At 37.8% G+C, this 20,757-nt stretch overlaps 1 protein-coding gene across 1 annotated transcript in view; it reads left to right on the plus strand.

Moving 5' to 3' along the window:
• LOC306799866 (uncharacterized protein) overlaps positions 1-20,757 on the plus strand; it is a 257,832-nt gene that overhangs the window by 200,488 nt on the left and 36,587 nt on the right. The window contains exon 4 of the mRNA XM_079301452.1: positions 12,098-12,271. Within this exon, the coding sequence (XP_079157578.1) occupies positions 12,098-12,271 (174 nt within the window). The remainder of the gene's footprint in view (positions 1-12,097; positions 12,272-20,757) is intronic.

Here is a 20,757-nt window from a genome sequence, read left to right on the forward strand (position 1 = left end):
ACCCTCTTAGTATCTATGTAACCACTCACAAGATACTGAAAGTTGCACTTAAATAATCATGAAGCTACTTAGAGGTGATTGGAACTTTTAAAATGTATTTTAAACTGAACAAATGATGTGCCTCCAAAAATATATCTTGGCAATCTTCAAAAGTATTCCCACAAGTCATTCTGAACTGTTCAGGTAGAACAGGGTAACTAATGCCATAAGCTTCTATACAAATCTTGATATTATTACTGTTTTTTTTCCTGTTTCCCCTATAAGGTTATGGCACCTATACATGTGAGGAAACAAAAGATATGGCTGAATATATCGTATGGGAAATTTTCCTGGCATGTAAATTCCAAGCATAGAGCTGCAGAGAGCATCTACTGACACAGAAATATAGGATTCAAAATATGCCTTTTAAAGGAATTTTTACGGTATTAATTTTCTGTTAGTTCTCTAGCATTTTTAGACCAGTGCCCTTGCAGAGTTGTAAGAAATTCTGCTCATGTTCAGGCTTTGGAAATACAGTCAACAGCTCTAGAAAATCTTTGACTTTAGAAGCAGAGGTTTTAAACCAACTGGGAACAAAGTGACAGGACGATATCTGTTTAACCTCAGAGCCTTCTGCTGTGGTTTGTGGTCATCTCCTCTCTTCTGCTCAGTCTCTGCTCATTTCTTGTTTGATTCTTGAAGCCTGGACATGACTGCTGTACTTATATTTTAAAATCTGGATTTTAACATTTTAACAAACAATTGAGAATACAAAAGGGGGCTCTGGTTACATTAGGGAGAAACACAAAAGTAGAGGTTTCCATCCCCCTGTTTGCCTGTCAAGTTTATGATATTGAAGTTCAATAGGAAGGATCTAAATCTTCTTCATCCCATTGGGCACTAGGGAACAAAATCCCTCAGGCTGAGTTGCACTGAGTTATTCCCCTAGCTGTCAGTGTTTCCTAAGTGGAGAAATACAGCTTCACATACCAGGCTCTAAGGAGCTTCAGCTGGATTTCCTCTCTTGAGGCTCAATGACTTCTCATATTTGAGCATCCTCCAACAAGATTCAAAAGATCTCTGCTTTTCACTGAGAGCTCCTCAATGTGTAGTGTGCTGGACTTATTTTTTCTCAGCATTGTAATTTCATGAAAACTGAAGCAATTTTCGGACCTGCCTGTGTTTTTCTTACTGCAGTAACCTTTCTAAAATGTAAGTAAATGGCGTTTTGTTGTGGTTATTTTTGGTTTATCAATTCATAGAGTATAAAGTCTCAACCTGAAACACTTGTGGCTTGGCCAAAAGCAAGCCACAAAAGCAAGGAAAAATACTGTTATGGGGTGGTTGCTTCACATAGTTTGCATTCACATTGATACTTAATAGTAAAAGTGTTTTAATATATTTAGAAGCATTTGACTGATGTTATATTTACGTACAGTAGACAGGGATCTGTTTGCTTATACTCATGGTTTGCTTTGAGGTCATGACCAGTCCCATTGTTCCAAATGCTGTGCAGACCAAAGCCAGAGAAGCTTTGCATGGTCAGGTGCACAGCATGAGTGCCTTGTGTGTACCTCATGCTGCTCCATTCCTTCAGATTCACTCTTTCATTAACTTAATACTATTTTTGTTTGTTTGTTGATACCTGTGACTTCTTCATACTGGTTTAGACTACAGGATTGTCAAAAATCTGCAGAATTAACTGGATTTTAATAGCCTTTCATTGCCATTTTTTTTTCCAGGGTGAAACTAAGCAAATCTTATAAGCTCTGGTTCTGCAGGATACTATCTCTTAGGCATTTCCATTGTCTTTTACTTTGGGAATTTTAATGTGATTTTTCATTGAGATTTGCTTATTTTTAATGAAATCTGTAACCATGTATTGATGTATCCTGGAAAACCAGTCCTTGCCACACTGAATTCATCCCAAGAAGTTTATAGTCTCCTGGTTATAATTTGCTCATCCCTTTAAATAAGTTAATAATCTTTCTCTTCTCCAGTATGAGTGCCCAAAGCTTAAGGGAAGAAAAAGCAGCTTTTCTGGACAACTCTGTAGCTGTGTGTGCCTGTTCCTTTGTTCTGTATTTGATACTCAACTGATATCTGAGGCAGTTGAAATTGATTTAGAAAACTCTGAGAGATGGTCTTGAAAATGTCTTCTTGTTTTCTTTTTCTCTTTGTAGCTTATCCTGTTTTCTCTTTTATTTTTTGTCTCTCCTACTGAAGTCATGGAATTGTTAGACTGACTATTACATTTCTAATGGATCAGTTGAGTACTGGAAAAGACAGAGGATATTAGCCTTTTCACATTCAAATGTGTCATATACAATATATGTGGTTCTATGAATAATTAATTTGAGTGAAAGGCCTGTCTGAGTATGATTTCACTGAGTGAGAAATAGCTTTTCATTTCTGGATTTCCTGGCTATCCAGTTTGCTCCTTTAAAAAAAAAAGTATTCATTGAGCATTTTCAGCCCAACAGAAACCTTTGGCAAATTCTGATTCAAGTAGCAAAATTCGTATTAGTTTTCATTTTAATTTAAAAATATGACTTTGTCTGTTCTATTTATTTGCCTTTTGCTTCATCCTCCTGTGTTCCCTTGGTTGGATCTTTAGGGCTATGTAGTCTTTAATGCCTCTCAAGTGATCAAAAGTGTTGGTGCTTAACAAACAATGACAGCTCAGGTGTGATATTGAAAAATGAGCTATAATTTCCCCTATATTACTTAATTCCATAAGAAATGGTACTGAGCTTCAGATTGTTGTGCTGGAAATTATAACTCCATGGTCAGAGAAAGCAAGGTGTTTTATTGTCAAGGGAGCAGGAGCCTGTTCACCAATCAACAGTAAAACAATTTATGGGAGGAGTATTTGTTTCTCCAGCAGAAAATAAAAACTGTTTGCAGGGTATTGTAGCTAATGACAGGATGGATAAATCATGCACCTGCAGAACTCCTGGTATACAATAGATATAACATTATGGGAAGGAAATCATAGCTTTGATAAATGTCCTAATCCCAGGGTGAGGTTTACAAAAGCATGCAAGCCCTTCCACAGGAGCTAGCTGGAGAGTGGTACATTGGTTAGTTTTGTAGGATTTATGGAACTCTTCCCAGTGGCCAAACTTGTTTCATAACTGCACTGCATTCAATAAAGAAAGCATTTTGTGTACATGAAGGCTTGTAGTATGCATGTGGTGCTGGAACCAACACTTGCCCTACTGCAGCCAAGGAAAGAAATTTTATCATTTGGTCAAATTGTAGAAGTGATGTTATGCCACAGACATTTTTCAGTTGTTCATAAGCATCCCTCTTCTCTGGTATCTCAGCCTGGATTGCATTTACTGGTTAATGTTTCAGATTTGCTTAAATTGTCAGCCAGTTGTTACTCTTGGGATTGTCTAAAAAAAGCTAGATCTAGTGCAGATCTAGTGTGAGGAAAATGCATTTTATATCCAAGACAGTGGTTAATTTATTGTTCATGGAGTAATTCAATATACATGAAATAAAGAGATACATCAGAAAAATGTTAAGATGCTGCAAAACATAGTGAAAAATACCTTTGGGTACTGTAAAAGGGAAGGAATTCAAGTGTTAATGAAATAATTATCTTTCTCCCCAAACTATCAAAAAATAATGAGTTTTACAATAGATGCTAGCAGTCTGTAAAAAGTCCCAGGCTACAGGTAAATGCTAAAATCAGTCATTAATCTGTAATGCTCCTGAAGTTGTGTTGCAGTTAGTGTTACACAGAAAAATAAGATGTAGGTATAAGTAGTTTGATTTTTTACAGCAAAATTGATAGAAGAGCACTGTGTACTTGGAAATGTGATCCTAAGAAAATACATCTATAACAATATTTTTTTTTTAATTTTTGCAGCACCCTGTTTTGTTCTCTGGTTTACCAAGGGAATGCTATAAGTCCCAAACACTGCTATGTATTTTGCAGAACATTCCTTTAAGAGTGGTAACAGGCACATATGAAACAGGGATTCTTAGACCTTATAAAAATATTACTCTAGAGATCTGTCTGATATGTTTTGTATGCAATCAACAAATATCCTTAGTAATAGTGTTGACCAATGGACCTTCTGATCTAGAATAAATTCTTTGTCTCTGTGACTTATGTGCTTAAAAGCTGCTGGTAGAAGAATGTTATTTTCTCCATTTTTTACAGATGGGCAGTATATGGATTCATGGGATATTGCATTGAGTGGTTTATTTTATCTGAATTATTTCTTTAGAAATAAGAAGTATTCAGGTCATCTGTGAAAGGTTCTAAGCCAGTGCTATCTTGCCGGAGTTTACTAGAAATATTCAGTTCATGCTCATCTTGGGATAACACAATGCTTCTCACTGCCTTAAACTGTAACTGTGATGTTTTAAAAAAGGCTGGAGTAAATTTAATGAATGCCATTGTGATTTATTTTCAGAAAATAATTACTTAATGACCTACCATTACAAGGACATATTCAATGTCCTTCTGAGGTTGTTATGATTTAAGTTTATCACAGTACATTGACTAAATAATATTCTGAACAGAAGAAACTTTGACATGGCCTTACTTGTAGTCAAGATATTCACTGTGTTTAAAAGTAAATCAGAGGTTTAAACTAGACTAAAAAGAATCCCATCTAACAGAAATACATTTTAATCCCAGTTTAATTTTAACAAAGAAGGTAGCAAAGATAAACAAAAACCATACATTTTGGAAAGTCACCTTTCATTTTCCTTTCTGAGGAAGGAAGACCTACAAAAGAATGGTCCAAAAGCATGAATGTCCCCATTCCTTATGGCTTGGTACTACATCAGAAACAAAATCATTAGAAGTGTCTCTTATGCATGCAAAATTCCTTTTCTTATTCTGGAGAAATTAGTTTGAAGTACAGGAGAATTTCTTGATATTCTTGGCCTTTGCACTGACTTTGCCTGCTGAGAACTGGTGGTGGTAGTGCTTTTGGAGAGGGTATGTGTGCAGAAGTTGACTGAAACCCAGTGGTCTCTTGCTTTGAGACCCACCAGGTAACAGCAACATTTTTGTGTGTCCCACCCAGGTTGACAAGAGATTTTTAGGCTTTAATCTGGATTACCACAGGCCTGTCTCCTATTATTAATTCTTTGCCTCTGGTGTGGATGCTAAAATGGCAGAAAACCAGTCTCTTCATGGCCTCTTCCTCAAGCTGTGAAGGCCTTCATTTTTTTCAGCTCCTCTGCTCACTCTCTTGTAACTACAAGAGCAATGTTTCATATTTTGCCCAGGAAAAAAATGCTCTTGGGATTCAAGTAACAGTTAAAAGTACAGCATGAATTACAGTGTTGTCACTGGAAATGACAACAATTCTAACCAGAAAGTGTGAAAGCCATATATATTTTGTTTTCAAGGCATAATAACTCTGGGGGAAAATAATGAATGGCAAACTCTTTTTCTGGAATACATTCCTTGAGTTATTTGAGACCTATCCTAAAAAGTCTCTCCACTGAGCATTTGTACAGGGCCCCAGCTGTCAGTATTCCAGCTGTGCAGACCTGGGTCCCCTTCACCTGGCTGGCAGGGAGCCTGCCTGCCAAGCAAGGCTGTCCCATGGAGAGCCTTCCTCTCTCACTTACTGGGCAGATGGGCTGCACATCCTGACTTTTGGCATGATGTGGGCAAGCTCTCAGTGCTCTTGGATTCACTGGATTCACTGAAACCTTACATGTATGAAATACAGCCTCATCATTTCTCTGTGGTTTTGAGTGGAATGCTATTTCTCCCAATTGATCCCATTTTTCCAGGTAGAGCATATTGAGTTTCAATCCCATGTCTGGAAAAACAATGTTTCTCTCAAATCTGGTCATGTCTCTGAAGCTTTTTTTTTTAAGGTTATGAGACAAACTTGATAAACTTGAAATCTGCAATGGCCAAATAGTAAAAACTCATTTCTTACTTAAACAGATGGAATCTGGTCCTAGACTGTAAAAGATTTGCAAGCTATAGTGAATGATTACATTGGGAAAAGTAGCAGCACAAAATTCCTCTTTTCTGCCATTAAGAAAACCCCAAAACCAATCTGCAATATCTTCCATGTTTAGTTTTCACAACAATCCCAAAAGAAAAAAAAGACCAAAAAAAACCCAACAACCTTCGCTCATCAATTTCCCAAATCTTTAAAGTCTCTCAGGATTTTGTGATGAACTAACTTCAGATTTGGTTTGCCAGTTTCTCTGAGCATGAAAAGCCCTGCAACATTTTAGCTCATGCAATAATGTTCCAAGGAAGCTATTTTCATTTCTTACTTTTACAGGTTATAGGAAACCTTTGATTTCTATGGGAACAGTAGTATTTTGTAAAGCATCCAAACTTCTAAGAGCATAGGGCTGTGCTTTGCATCATGTCCTGATCCAAATACAGGCATATAGAATTCCTGGAAGCAGTATCTCCAGAATGGCAGTTTCTCTCCTTGGCTTCTCCCACCTTCTATAATCATTTTGGCAACAAAAATAAGGGATGTCAAATCCCCTTGAAGGGATATGGGAAGATAGTGGATACCCTTTCAATCACAATTCCTTTCAGAAAAAAACCCCAGAAGATGCAACTGAAGACAGAACCATTCTAAAATCAAAATCCAGGGGACTGAAAACAGCTCAAAGTGTGTGGGCTAAGAAAATGACATCATAGGTCTGTAAAATTGCTTCTAAAAGATGAGGGAGGCTGAATTCTGATGTTTACACCTCTTCATCCCACTTGTTTGTTGCACTTGTTTTTTTTTTTTTTGAAAGTCAGTGTTATTCAAGAGGTAGTGTGGTGAATATTTGAGCCTCTCCCTTCTTTTGGAGTGCCAAAGCCAATAACAATCACAGCATCTTGATATGTTTGGCAGAGAGGTGTCTGATAGGTGTAGTAAAACTTGCATTTGACGTGATGTAGAAATTCAGAAGTTAGCACATAGTTTTCCTGCTAGTTTTCTGCATGGTAACACTGCAAAATGCAATGGAAAAGAGTGGAGAGCATGGGTGTGATGACATGAAGACTAAGGCTGTCAGAACTATCGTTTTGTTTAATATCCTAGTCAAAGGATGTGCTTTATCCACATATGAATAGAAAGGGGTGGCTGCTAGTTCTTACCTCCACTATAAACTTCATTAAAAGTTGGAAGTGTTGCACTAATCAAAAATATTGGCACCATTTAAAATGTGCACAGTGCTTTGATGATAAAAAAAGTATTTATGTTCCATAAATACTGTGTTCTATTTTTTCCACTGTTAGGCTTCACCCATCAGCTATTACAAGAACTAAGAATCTAAAACAGTTAAACTCAAGAAATACTAATAATACTAATAAAACTCCACTTCACTCATGCTTATGTCCAAAAATATTAAAATCTTTTACAAACACAAGGAAAAGGTTGCTCTAAAAGTTTTAAAATAAGATTATCTAAATTTATAAGCCAGAGAAATTGAGGCACAGGGAAAAAAAAAAAAAAGGTTACACTTTAAAGTATGTTTAGATACTTAAACTTTACTGATCTCAGTTTTATATTGCATTAGGCCTTTGGGGTATAAGGTACTAGACTGACTTAGACGAGGAAAAGAAAATTCTCCCCTTGCTCAATAAAATTTCTTGTTTCTGGCAAGACATAGCAAAGAGGGGAAAAGTTTTTGTGTGATTTTTTGGTTTAGTTTTGGGTTTAGTGATGGGGTTTGTTTTAATTTGATAATTTTCTGCAGAAGTTTTCTGAGAAAAGGTGACTGGGTTGTCCCAGAAGTGACAGTGGTGGTCTGCCATTGACAACCTAAGAGCTATAAATAAGATGTTAGGATTATGGGGAGAGGTGATTCTTTTTCTTGGTGGACTCAGTAGTCAAGGGGAAAGAGACACATTTCTAAATCCTGAGTAAAAGCTCATGTGCCACAAGACCTGCCAGTTTGTGGTAAGTTTACCTTTGCTTGCTGCCAGATGCCCATCCACAGGCTCTTTTACTCCCCCTCCTCAACAAAAACAGGGGTGGAAAAGAAGGTGGGAAAGCTCATAGGTCAAGATAGAGGGTGATCATTTGGATCATCTGGAAAAACCAGACTCCATGTGGGAAAAATAACTTACTACCAATTGAAATAAGTTGACATAGTGAGAAGGAAAGGGAAATTATGACAATTCCCAGCCCTTCTTCCCCCTTCCTTTTTCCCAGGCTCAGTTTCACTCTTCCTGAACCTGAGCCTGCTTCCCATCTCTGCTGGCACAGGGAGGTTGGATGTTCTCCCTCTCCTGCTCCTTATGCTCCTCCTCTGCTGTAGTGTAGGCAACAATTCCTTCAGGACATCTCCCTCTCCTCCAGCATGGGTTTCTTCATAGATCCTGTCCCACCCTTGCTCCAGGTGGGCTCTCCAGGGACTAAGGAGATTGTTCTCACCCTCGTTCCACTCTACCCCAAGTGCTCACATGCAATGGGTTACTCTAACTCCATCAGTCAAATTTGGAAGCTTTCTCCAAGGCCTCAAGTCAAAAGCAGTCTTCTCCTGGGATTGTGTCAGAATCTCACAGGCTTCTGGGTTCCAAGATCCACAGGCATGTTTCTCACTTTTTCCCTCGCTCCCAGGCATCATTTTGCTCTTTTCAAACCCCATTTTCACAGAGGCAGCAGTGCCTTGGCTGCAGGGCTCTGCCCTGAAGTGTGGCCAGGACTGGCTGTGTATGGCAGGGTACAGCCCCAGGCTCCCCTGGCAGGGGCTGCCCTGCCTTGCCAGCACTGGGCACCACTGCCCCCTTCCAGCTCTCCCAGCTGCTCCAGTGTCTTTCCCACAGCTGCGTCTTCACTGTGCTGAGAAGGCTGCAGAGATATGCAGTGTTTTGTTCAGCAGAGGACACCTTGAAATCGAATCATCAACTTTTGGAGTCTCACATCCTCACTCCCAGAGCACCTGAGGGACCAGGCTGTCCTGGGACTTTGTGGCTGGTGGTGCAGAGATCTCTATTTTCTGGCAAACAACTTGTATTTCCTCACAATTTCAAAGACAATTATCCTATGAGTGTCTCCACTGACGTTTGTTTTGTTTTGCTATGTGTTTTGGGTTTATTCTGGAAGCGATCCAGTAGCAAGAGAGCAGCTTTTATGGGTTCAGACATGGTGGTCCCTGACCAAAGCCATTCAGGGCAGAGGGGTCTCCTCTCAGGGACCTTTGTCCCATGGCTCCCGGCCACCCTGATGGGGAGTGGGGTCTGTAGGGGTCTCACTTTGTGCCTCTGCATCCTGAGAGATCTGCACAGGGACATTCTGTGCATCCTTGGTGCTCTGAATGCCTCACTCTTCCTAATGCACCCTGTGTAGGGTAGGAGCTGGATTGGGGAATAGAAACAGGGCAGAGGGTCTCAACTCTGTGCGTGGATTTAACACCATGGCTGAACTGTGCCTCCAGCATGGGGACAGATCTGGGAGGGCATTTTGTGTGGCACACAAAAAAAAACCAGGCAACAATCAGAAGGCTGTGCAGCAACTCAGGCGGTTGTGCAAAAAAACAGGCTCATTTTTGCTCCTGTTCTCTTGCAAGAGAACAAGTATTTTGTGCATTTGTGTAGTGCCAGTAGCACATCCCTCCTTACTGTACTGGAGCTCACTGCCATTGTGAAAATAATCAGTTAACAATTATCACAGCTGTCAATGCACCTTTACATCCCATCAGCCACAGATACCTTCCACTGGTCCATACAATGAAAACTCATCGGAAATAATAGGAAAAAGCAAAGTTATTATTAGGATAGAATAGCTCAGTGTTCGCAGAATATTCGATGGGGGATCAGCTTCTCAAGAGGAGTTAATAAGCAGCCACACTTGAATATCTGATGTTTATAAAGGGGAGAAATGCACACAGAAAAGTACATTAGGGCTAAAAACCTACTTGATCTGGCCGAGACAAAACCTAGCCTTCATCTCTTATGTAGAAGCAAGTCTACCAGGGTCCAGAGAGAAAGGTTTGTCTTTGAGGAGTGATCTGAAAGATAAGTAATACGTCAAAGGAAAGAAAATGCAGTTTCTGCTCCTTGGGGAAAGAGGGTAAAAGGGGAAAGGAAAAAAAAAGAAAAACCCCACATTGAAATTCCTTGGGTTTTTTGTTTTGTTTTTGTTTTATTATTCTTCCCAAGCTGCAGCTATAGCCTCTTTCCTTTGATTTGTCATGATTTAAATTCATACAAAAAGATTTATTTCAAATAAGCCCCTTTAACTGTAGGGGCAGATATTTTTTTTTTCCCCCTAAAGCCTTTTGTAAGAACAAAGTAACTACTTGTCACACACAGTGACTAATGAGAGTTTAGTGTGGGTTTTAGTGTTCATTCATACACTCTGTGTTCAGCTAGTCGTAAGTTAAATCTTTAGAAATCACCCTGCAGGAATCCTTCTCTTCGGGGTGGGGGCGGGAGACGAATCTGTCGAGATACTGAGAGCTGAGGAGAGGAAACTGCTCTTTTCAGGCTTCCTAATCGGCGGCACAGGAAATAAACACATGCAGGAAGTCGTTTGGCCTTTTCTTGAACTTAAAGTTTATACAGCAATTGATAACTGAAGCAAACTTTGTGTACTTAAACTTCTGAAAATTAAATTAAATGAAGGGCCATGTTCGGCCTGTGCCAGAATGGTTTGTAGTCTCTGCAATCAGCTCGTCTAAATACAGTATTAAAAATTAGAAAGGTTACAGCATATATATTTTTACATCTAGAATGTGTCCTTGAAACCTTTTTGTATGTCTTCTCTCTGTCCTCTTTTCCTTCCATTTCTGTAATTCTCTCCCAATGAAACTGAGCTAAAGCATTGAAATTAAAGTGAAAGTCATGTTTATGAAGCTGTTTTCCCTGCTTCTATACCAGACTCTGCTCTTTCATTCTTTCCCTGACCTTCCCATTTATCTTGTAAGCACTTCAGGGTGAGGATGGTTTTGGATCATGTGAAACACCTTGTTTGATGGTGGCCCATATTGATATTTGGTTAATGCTACACGTATGATGTATAAAAGTTGTCTTTGAAAGGAGGGTAAAAATAAATGAAGTGTCATTCTTGAGTATAGCTTTTGAAATTGATAGCATCAATTTGCTAACAGGGACATTTATAAGCATTTCTAAGAAATATTATTTGTGTTCGTATTTCTCAAGCTTTCACTGTATAAACAAGGTCACCGTAAATTTAATGCTCTAAGAAGAATAGGTTTAGTTTTATAATAACTACAATTAGTTGGGGTAAATTTGCATGGGAAATTTAGAACACCTTTGCCAATAAAAAGAAAGCAAGCAAAACCCAAATGAAGAGCAGAATATGAAATAAAAAGTACATTTGCATGCCTTTGAAGACCAACCTAAATACCTGCTAAACATGCATCCACTCCTAGGCATCTTTTGCTCTTCTGAAAATTGGTTCTTTTTTGCTGCCCTAATAAACCACCCCTAACAGTGCAGATGTTTATTAGAGATATTTTTTATAAAACAAATACTAGAAGCAGAAAGCTGCAATTAAAGTAAAATGAGAGAAGGACAGAAAGAATGCATGTGACTTTCAGATTAAATTATTGAATTTTTTTAAAAAAGCAATTCAAGATTTTGGATTTTTTTTTTCCTAAGTAATTAGAATGTCATGAAATTTTATAGTCTGCTTAGAAAGTTGCATATTTGATATGTAGCTTTGTGATGGTTCAGCCTTAGCCAGCTACTAGATGGGATTTCAAGTCTCCAAGAAATAGATCTAAACATTGGCCCCAAACTGCCATTTACTGTAAAATGGCCATAGCTGATCAGTTGTTCAATAAATGTCAATATAACAAAAAGATATGGAAGTTTCCACAATTAATCTTGGGATTGTACCTTCTACACATTTTCAGAACATCCCCTTACTTCTATCACTTATCGATTGTCCATTTGATTTATATCTTATCCTGAAGTCTAACAGCAATCAGTCTTCCTTTGAGCATTACAGTGACATACCTCTTTCTGATATCTTTGATGGAATCCATTTTTTGCTTTTCCCAGCTCCTTACAGGAAACATACAAGTTAGTTCCAGACCATGTGGCAATATATGTATGCACAATGATGATTTATAGCTGCATTATTTGTATTCTACCCTAATAGCTATTTTTACGTTGCATTTCTTTCTTTTTTGATAGTCCAGCTCCACAGTGAGAACGTACCAAAACAGTAAATCGAGAGTGACCATGAGCCCTGGCTTTAGCTCCCAGTGGAATAGCAGCCAACCTGCTTGGAATACATACACCTTTCCAAGAGCAAGCTTGCACTACCAGTCTCATGCTAGCTACACCTACTGTGCTGGACATCCTCCTGTAAGTAATGAAAACCTTTTCTGCAGTTACCTGAATGAGCAGTGTGGTTCCCTGGGAGGTGGAGGCACTCAAGGGCTGATGGTTCAGCACCCTTTTCCAGCAGTCTTTATGTCCCACATTTCACATGTGCCAACCCTAACTCTAAAAAAATATATTAGAATGAGTCTTAGACATAAGAAAATGTGAAAGTTTTATGCCTCAGTACAAATAAATGTATTTTTGTACATTTAGCATTCTTTTTCCTTGCATGAAATTATTGTTGTATGCCTGGGTTTTGGTGTCAGAAACATAGTCTGGAAAGCAGCATTGCAGATGGCCTCATTTCTGTTTCTGGTGAGCCTGGAAGATGAATGAATTATTCTTTCTATTTCTATTTTCTATTTTAAATTGCATGGATTAGTTAGAGAAGGAGAGCATCTCTTCTCATCATTAGATTTGTTTAGACTCACTACTTTATCATTAATGTGATCAGTGGTGAACATGCAGTCTTGTTGCTAAGCAAAGACTACTGGTCTGTAATTGCATGAACTGGTGGCCAGAAAGAGTGGGGAAGGGTGGCTCAGTGTTGTGTGTTTTCATTTGACAGTCATGAAAGGGTCACAGCTATAGGCTGATGGTGAGTTTTATCATATTGGTATTGTTGGCTGCTTATAGCAGAGCCCTTTCAGCCATGTAGTTTCTGGTTTTGAAAGACCCCAGGAGAGTTAATGGAGGGAAATCTCATTAGTGTAAGCAGTCTTCCTTTCTTCCCCACTCCACAGTTTGTTGTTTAAATGTTTGAATTTGAACTTGGCTTTGGACATTTGGTTATAGAACTTTTTAAAGGACATAGCATCTTAACTTCCTGATGTGTGTATATGATGAAGTTTTGCTATCCTATAGTAAATTGCAGTAGGGAAATGGGAAAGTGCATCTTTTGGTACAGAATGGAAACTGTGCTATGCAGTCTTATTGCAAGATCTTTGTGATTTGATTTAGATTTGCTATCCTACCTCCCAACAGACTTCTGGCTGGAAGCTTGGGTTAGGAATTGTCTCAAACATTAACATGGTAACTGAAATAAAGGAGAGGAATAAATTTGTAAAATCTTTTTTTCTGAGATGATGAGTTCTCAGAATAAATTAAACATCTCTATGGATTCTTCTGTTTGCTCACTTCCATTATGGTGTCATTGAAAATTATAACTGTTGTGAAGAAAAAAAAGTATTTGACATCAGAAGGGCACAGATACTTTCCTTGTTTAGAATGATGCTGAAAAAGAGTCCCATGACAGCTTAATTTATCTTAAACTGTGGGTATTCAAATAATTAACTGCTCCTTAACTTTGATAATTTTGAATAAATACTATCCCCTCTGTGACTCAAGCTTTGACTCTGCTCAGTAAAAGAGCATACAAGAAGAATGCTGTACTTCCTGAAACAGAGCTTAAAATTTGAATCGAAATTTCAGTCTTTTCAAGCTACTTCCATAGTTCCTCTTTCCATTTTTTTAGTCTAAATTTGAGGGTAGCTCCACTAGAATTGTAGTATAATACCTGTATGTTGTAAATATATAATTTGTACAATGTTTGTTTTCATTAGCATCCTAACATGTAGTTACTGGAAATGAAAAATCCGTCTGGAAGTTGATTTATCTGATTGCTGAAAAGCAGAGATATTAGAATGTGCAGAATTGCATGAACCTTTTTGCAGACTGGTCGATTAGTTCTGCCCTCAGTGTCCCTGGGTTTGAACATTTACAAAATTTGGCACATTTCTTGGTTCCAGCTCATCTGAGGAGCTCTGTTGCAGTGCTTAAGGTGGTGGTAAGATTCCTTAAGGTGGTGGTAAGAAGTTAGCTGCCATTGCAGTGCCTACCACTGTGATCACACACTTTTTGTGTACTTTCTCTACTTCTGTATTCTCTGAGGGTGAGTCCATAAGCAGGGCCTGGGCAAGGCACTCCAGGAAATTCAGCTCCTCCCATCTGCAGCATCAAAGGAAGCTCAAGTTTCCAAGAAAAAAAAAATAAAAAAAGTCATAATACTTGGTTGGATATCTGTTTCATTGTATATGATAAAGTTAGTCTGGTTCCTGTTTCTAATTTGGATTTGTTTAATCTGGGCTCAAACCAACCTTTTAATGGTAAATAACAACAATAAAATCTGGATACCGGGGAGCTCCTTTATTCCTGAATCTTCCCAGTATTACATGCTCAACTGGATTTCTACTTTACTTCAGAGGATTTTATTTGCCCTCATCTGTCACAGGTTCACCAGAACAAGTTGTAGATTGTAGAGCTGTATGAAGCTGTTTCTGCAAAACCTCCCACATGGAATATGTCTAGAGATCATTGCAGTTCCTTGACACTTTGGAGGCTAACAAACTTACAAGCACTTTGCAAGTTCAAGGCAGACAAATGTCAGGGAGTTGGATCTGCCCTTGAAGTACTGAAAGATAATAGTCCCTGAAGACAGCACCAAGAGAAAAGCTTTGGATTTCTCTACTGTTTGGAGAAAAGCTGGAGGAGACAAAAAAAGATTCATTTTAATTGGGCCAAATGTAACGAAAAAAAACCAAAAAAACCCAATTCCTAATTCTTTTTTTAATCTAAATGAAAGAAAAAATATCTTTAAAAGTGCAGTGTTAAGAGACCCTTATGACTCTGGCTGGTCCTGAGTATGTCAGAGCCAAAGGTGGGGTTTTTATTTTGTTTTATCAGGGAGCACTCTTGGCATCTCTCTTCCACAGTGCTGCAATCATTGATTAAAAGCAGGCTTTCCACACTAGGAAAGAAAAAAACAGGAAGTTTGTTTAAACAGGGTAATTTTTCAGCTCTTGAGTTATCTAAGGGAAAAACAGACTGCTTATCATCCCAGTAAACAGTGCAATGCAGTTTTTGAACAAACAAGAAAGTGCTAATTTCTAGCTATACAGGCAAGCAGGATACCCTGCAGGATCTGTGTATACTAATATAAATGATAATGTGTGGATGATCCTTACATAATAAATATTTTTTGATATTAGGGGCTTGAAATTCTCCTGGCATTCACATTCAGAGGCTTGCAGCTAGAAAAATACAGCATGTAGTGCTCAGAACATCTAGTCATCTAACATGCTTTTCTCTTGACTTTCTTCACACAGAAAGATAAAAAATAGACAAAGTAATTCTGATTTTCCCCACTGGGCAAGAGAGGAACTTTTAGTGATAGTGTCCTTTGAGCACTTTCACATCTTCATGGGTAGGTTTCCTACCCCTGCTTTTTCAAAAGTCTCAAACACTCACTTCATTTCCCTTTCTCCACATTTTGCTGGAAGGATGATAGAGTTTCAGAGACCTTCAGAAATCCTGTCCATTGAATTAACTCTAACAAATTGACTACTTAGACTGTACTGTTGTTTTATAGAAATACATCTGTAAAGTGAGCAAACAAACACAGATCTCATCAGCTTTGAGTATTCCAGCTGAACTTGTAAGGGAGTCTTTTATGCCTTTCTTTGATATTCATGTAGCAGTCTCAGGTACTTGCCATGCTCACCTTTGTAAAAGTCAGTCCTTACTTATGAAGGAATTTGGCCATGTGATACTCTCTGATGAAGCAGACAAAACTGCTACAGAAAGCGTTTTCAAACCTGCAGGGCTTGAAACCTTTGTTGTATGCCCATGGGATGATGAATTTAGCCACATCTATTAATTTCTCCATATGCATACATCTCTGTAGCATGTGAAATGTCTTTGAAATCCTCATCCAGATACCCAACCCAGAGTATGTAAGACTTTCAGCTAGAATCTATTCTGCACTCTAACAGGATTTGGTCATGCTCCACTAGATCAGTGACAGCCTTCAAAGTATGATTGGTTAAATCTGTAGAGTTATTATTTGGAGTTCTACACATAATGTTTACAAGCTGTTACAACTGAGATGTCATATATGGATCAGACAATCAGTTTGCTTAGCAGTCCCCATTCCAACAGCCTGTCCCCAGACTTCTACGGCTTCTTTAAATGCGTGATTGCTTCTGAAATTATGCTGTTAGTTGGAATGTGAAAAGCAGAATTAAATAAAAAAAAGTGATGCAGAGTGCTATGAGGCACTACTGGCATTCTTCCACTCACTTCTCCAAGCCCTTGTAGGATCTCAAATCTTTAATCTTAGAAATCTTAAGACCCAGTAGAAGGAGCTGTAGCTCCTTTTACACATTTCCTCTGACAATCCTTGGATAGAAAAGCAGAAAGGGAGCAAGGCTGTCACTGTGGACAAGGCTAATGGAAGGGCTTACTCACTGTCAGCATGACTATGCAGAGTCCATCGGAAAAATTTCCAGTTCCAGGTAGGTAAGCCTCATTGCTGATGACAGAACTGCTGGACTGCAGCATCACACAGCTGTAATGCTTTATGTAAACTGACTGTTCTGATCATTACCACACAAATTGGATTACCATCTGTAGTGAGCTCTCAGTGATTGACTGCTTTAACAACTTATTTTGTATACATTTATAAAATTAGAAAACCTGCCATTTTTTATGGGATTAGATAATGCAATGCTTAGAGACCACCTGGAGGTGTGAGATACAATTATCAATTTGTATATATACACCTAGATATAATGTCTAAATTGTTAGTTTTAAGTGTGTGTATATATAATTAAAAAAATATATAGATATATATATATACATACACATATATGTGCAGGGCTGGAGTTGGTTATCAATCTCTAGTTTTCTGATATGATCCTATTCTCTGAAATGTAAACCTAATGAGAGAACACATTTTTCGTAAGTGAAATATTCTATTCAAAGTTGGTTCTATAGCACTAAAATAAGACTGACAGAAGCAATTTACTGATTCATACCAAATTCAAAAGACAGACCATAAATTATGTGACCATACATTAAAATGCAAAAATAATATTTCAGGAAGCATCTTTCTTTCAATTCAGGAAATATGCAATACATAGCGTGGGTGTCCTATTCATAACAGATCTTTATTTCTCTAGAAATATAAGTAGAACAGATAGGCAATCAAGTTTGGTTGGTAGGTTTTTTTAATACTAAGATCTTTCCAATGAGTAATTCTGTTGCACCTCTCCTTAGAGAAAGAGACAATGCTGAGAGTGAAATGCTTATGCAGTATGATCCTGTCATCCCTAATTTCCGAGATATCTGTTTAAACAGAAGCTGTCACTTTCTGATCTGACTTGAGCCTCCTGCCTGATTCATTTTGTAATGTCACGAACAGTGGATTGTGGATTTGTGGAGTAGAGCTGGTCTGATTAAAGAGGAAGAAACTTCTTTATACACATGCACATCCTTATAATCAGCAATGATGGGAAAGGAAATAAATAGTACAGTAGGCATGAATTGGAAGTGTCTTTCTAAGAACCTCTCAATTATACTTGAAGCTCTGAAGTCTTGGCTTTCTCTGTCCTTAGTGTTAACCCTTTCTTACTCTCATGGGCCTTTCATGTGAAATTGCTCCCTCACATTCCCTGGCCAGTATTTCTTTCGTGCTATGGCCCTTGTCATTGTAATACCCACAAATTAAAAAAAAGTGGAAGTGGGTCTAAGAAATTATACACTGTTGAAGGACCATTGAGCAGAATATCTGCCAGATGTCACTTTGGTCACAGTCTTACAATACAAAAAGTGTAAAGGATGTGTTTTGATCTTCTAAAGTTGGTAACAGCCCCAGCATTCCCCCATCAGTTAATCTGGGCAAAGATCAAGCACTATCTGGAAAGAAGTAGAAAAGTTCCCAACCAGAAGTAAAAGTGAAGTGTATCACCAGAAGCTATTTTATGTAGTTGCTGACATGTTCCTTTTGAAATTCTGCAAGAACAAGTGAGAGTGTAAAATGAAGAGGCAGTCATTAAAGTGGGAATTAAAAGGATGACATCTTCATTGCTAGGTATCAGTTGTACCATAAGAGAGAAGCTGTGCCAGTTAGGAAAAAAGTAATAAAGGATTGTGGAGAAAGAAATATTTTTAACTGAAGAGATGTTGTAGCTATCAGGTGCAATGAGTAGCTTAGTGATCAGCTGCAAATCCATATGTTAACTGCTGACATAAATTATTTATTCTGTTTATCTATTACCTCCATCTACAGGAACCGAGCCTCAAAAACATGAACTTATTAGGCCGCAAATGTAAAACACATTTTCACTGTGGCTTGACTCCTTTGGAGAAGAGAGGGTGGAAATTTCAAACCCCCAAACAAATATGTCTCTTAATTAACTTTTCTCACCATCTGTGCTTACTTATAGCTGAGGCAAGCAGTTCCAGTGACTTGTGAGATTGCTTTCAATGCTGCCTCTTTAGGCCAGCTTTTCAAAGCAGCAATCACATGCAGTTAATTCTGATCAGATCAGCTTATCAGCTCAGTTCATTGTAGTGCTTTCATAATAATTGGTGTGTGACAGCCATTAAAACTTGGCCAAGCCTTAAAAAAAAAAAAAAAAAATCACAAAATCCACCAATGTGTTTTACATTCAGCCTTCGAATCATCCAGCATATTTGTTTTGTGTATTAAGCTTTGAAATGGAACTTTAGTGAAGGGTTGTAGGGAAAAGTCACCAGCATATAGAACTCTAGCCAAAATAGTTTACTGTATTTCACCTCAAAGAGTAGTTTTATTCCAAAATGTGTACATGATGCTGTAATAATTGTGTTCAATGCTGCCTGTGGCTCTGCTGGCTCCTGCAAAGGGACAGTGCTGTGGATGGAGAGTGTGAAAGGCCACTGCCCACGGGTGGTTCAGGTTGGCCAAGTGAGTTTTTCCTTTCTGGAGTACTTTTAATAGATGGCAATTGCAATTTGAAGTTGAATGTCTTGCTCCAAAAGGGCAGTGCCTTTCAGAGGGGAGGAAGAGCACTTGTAACACAAAACCCTTCAACTGACTCACAACAAATATTTTTCAGAAAGTCTGGAGAAATGGAGAAGTTCCACGTAAGTGAGTTTAGAGATGTTTGGTTTCAGAATACTGACTTCTATGTGTAAATGTTGTTTTAATGTTTTTTTTTCCAGTATCCTCTACTCATTTGCACATCACACATATTATGTTTTGTTATTGTTTCTCTTAATATTAACAGATTAAATTAAGAATTTTTTAGATTGATGTTTGTTGATGCTTTTTATTGATTTGTTTCCTGCATGTTATTTAACAGAAAAAAGATAAAATTTTCTGCAAGGAAACACAAGACAAAAAATATTTTTTTTTGCTCAACAATTAATGCTAGCAAGATTGGAAAAAAATCCCCTGTATATAATTTATTTTCAAGAAGAAAAATTTCTTCATGAGAAGTAATTGATATCTTTGAAATTGCCAAAAGTATCTATACAGATATATCCATGGCACTTATTTATTGGTAAAATAAGTACTGCTGGAAAGTTTCATATCACCTTCAAGTGCTAATAAATTCAACCACTTTGGAGATGGGAACTTTTTGTTTATTCACAGACTCTATGGGAATTTTCTTGCTGATTTTACATTTTTTGTTCTTGCATACTGAAGTGAAAGAAGCCACAGAAAGATGATATTTTTAATTGACTTTAAAACCCAAACCAGATGCTGCTTTTCTCTTCTTTTTCTTTTTTCTTTTTTTTTCTTCTTTTTTTAAGAGAAGAAAATTCCCTAAATTTAGACTGTAAAAGAGGCTCGTAGGAGGCAGTAAATACAGATCTTCGTAAATGTCTATAATTTACAGCTACAGATATATATCTACCTATACCTATCTCTATATGCATTTCTGTCTGTAGTCATGAATATGTGTCTATATATATGTATATACATGCCTCAGTGTTTGTTTTGGTTTTCTGCTTTAATTTAGCAAATAGGAGGAGTATGGTTCTAATTTAGCTTCTCCATCTCATTTTCAGTAAGCCAGACAAGTTGTCTTTAGGATTTGTTAGTTAAGGTGATGAGTTCCTTCAGGCTCCAGAGAAAATCCTGGTATTACAGCTTGACAGTAGATGCTACAAACTGCCAACCTGTCACATGTTTTGGAGACACCTGACACTTTTTGAAAGATTGATTATTGCAAAAGGCCAGCAACTGTGTTGCTTTCATTTTAAATAATTAACACGCTCAGGCAACTTCTTGTATTGCAGGCTCCAAGGGTGAAGAGTTTTGGACTAGTCTGAGCAAATACTACTTCAAATAATTTTGCTGATGGACTCTTTCTCTTCTCTCTTAATTTTAATTGGGGTTATTGATTTGATATGAACCCACCCAATTCAGTAAAGGCATAAGGAATGAAATTTTCCTTTTGCACTTAGACCTATCTCCTTGCCTTGAGGATTTATTTACACCAGGGATGCTATTCAACAGCACCGTCAACAGTGACTTCTGTTTACAAAGGGACATGGAAGAAATGCATGTCTGTGGGAAATATTGATTTGTCAAAATTGAAATGTACTTTTGATGACATTTCAGGTTTTTTTACCCTTGACAAATTTCAAGTGTTGCTTTACTGTAAACCCAAATGCTGACCAAAGGTCATTTGTCCCTT

This window comes from Erithacus rubecula (genome assembly GCF_903797595.1).
Source record: "Erithacus rubecula genome assembly, chromosome: 3".
NCBI lineage: Eukaryota > Metazoa > Chordata > Aves > Passeriformes > Muscicapidae > Erithacus > Erithacus rubecula.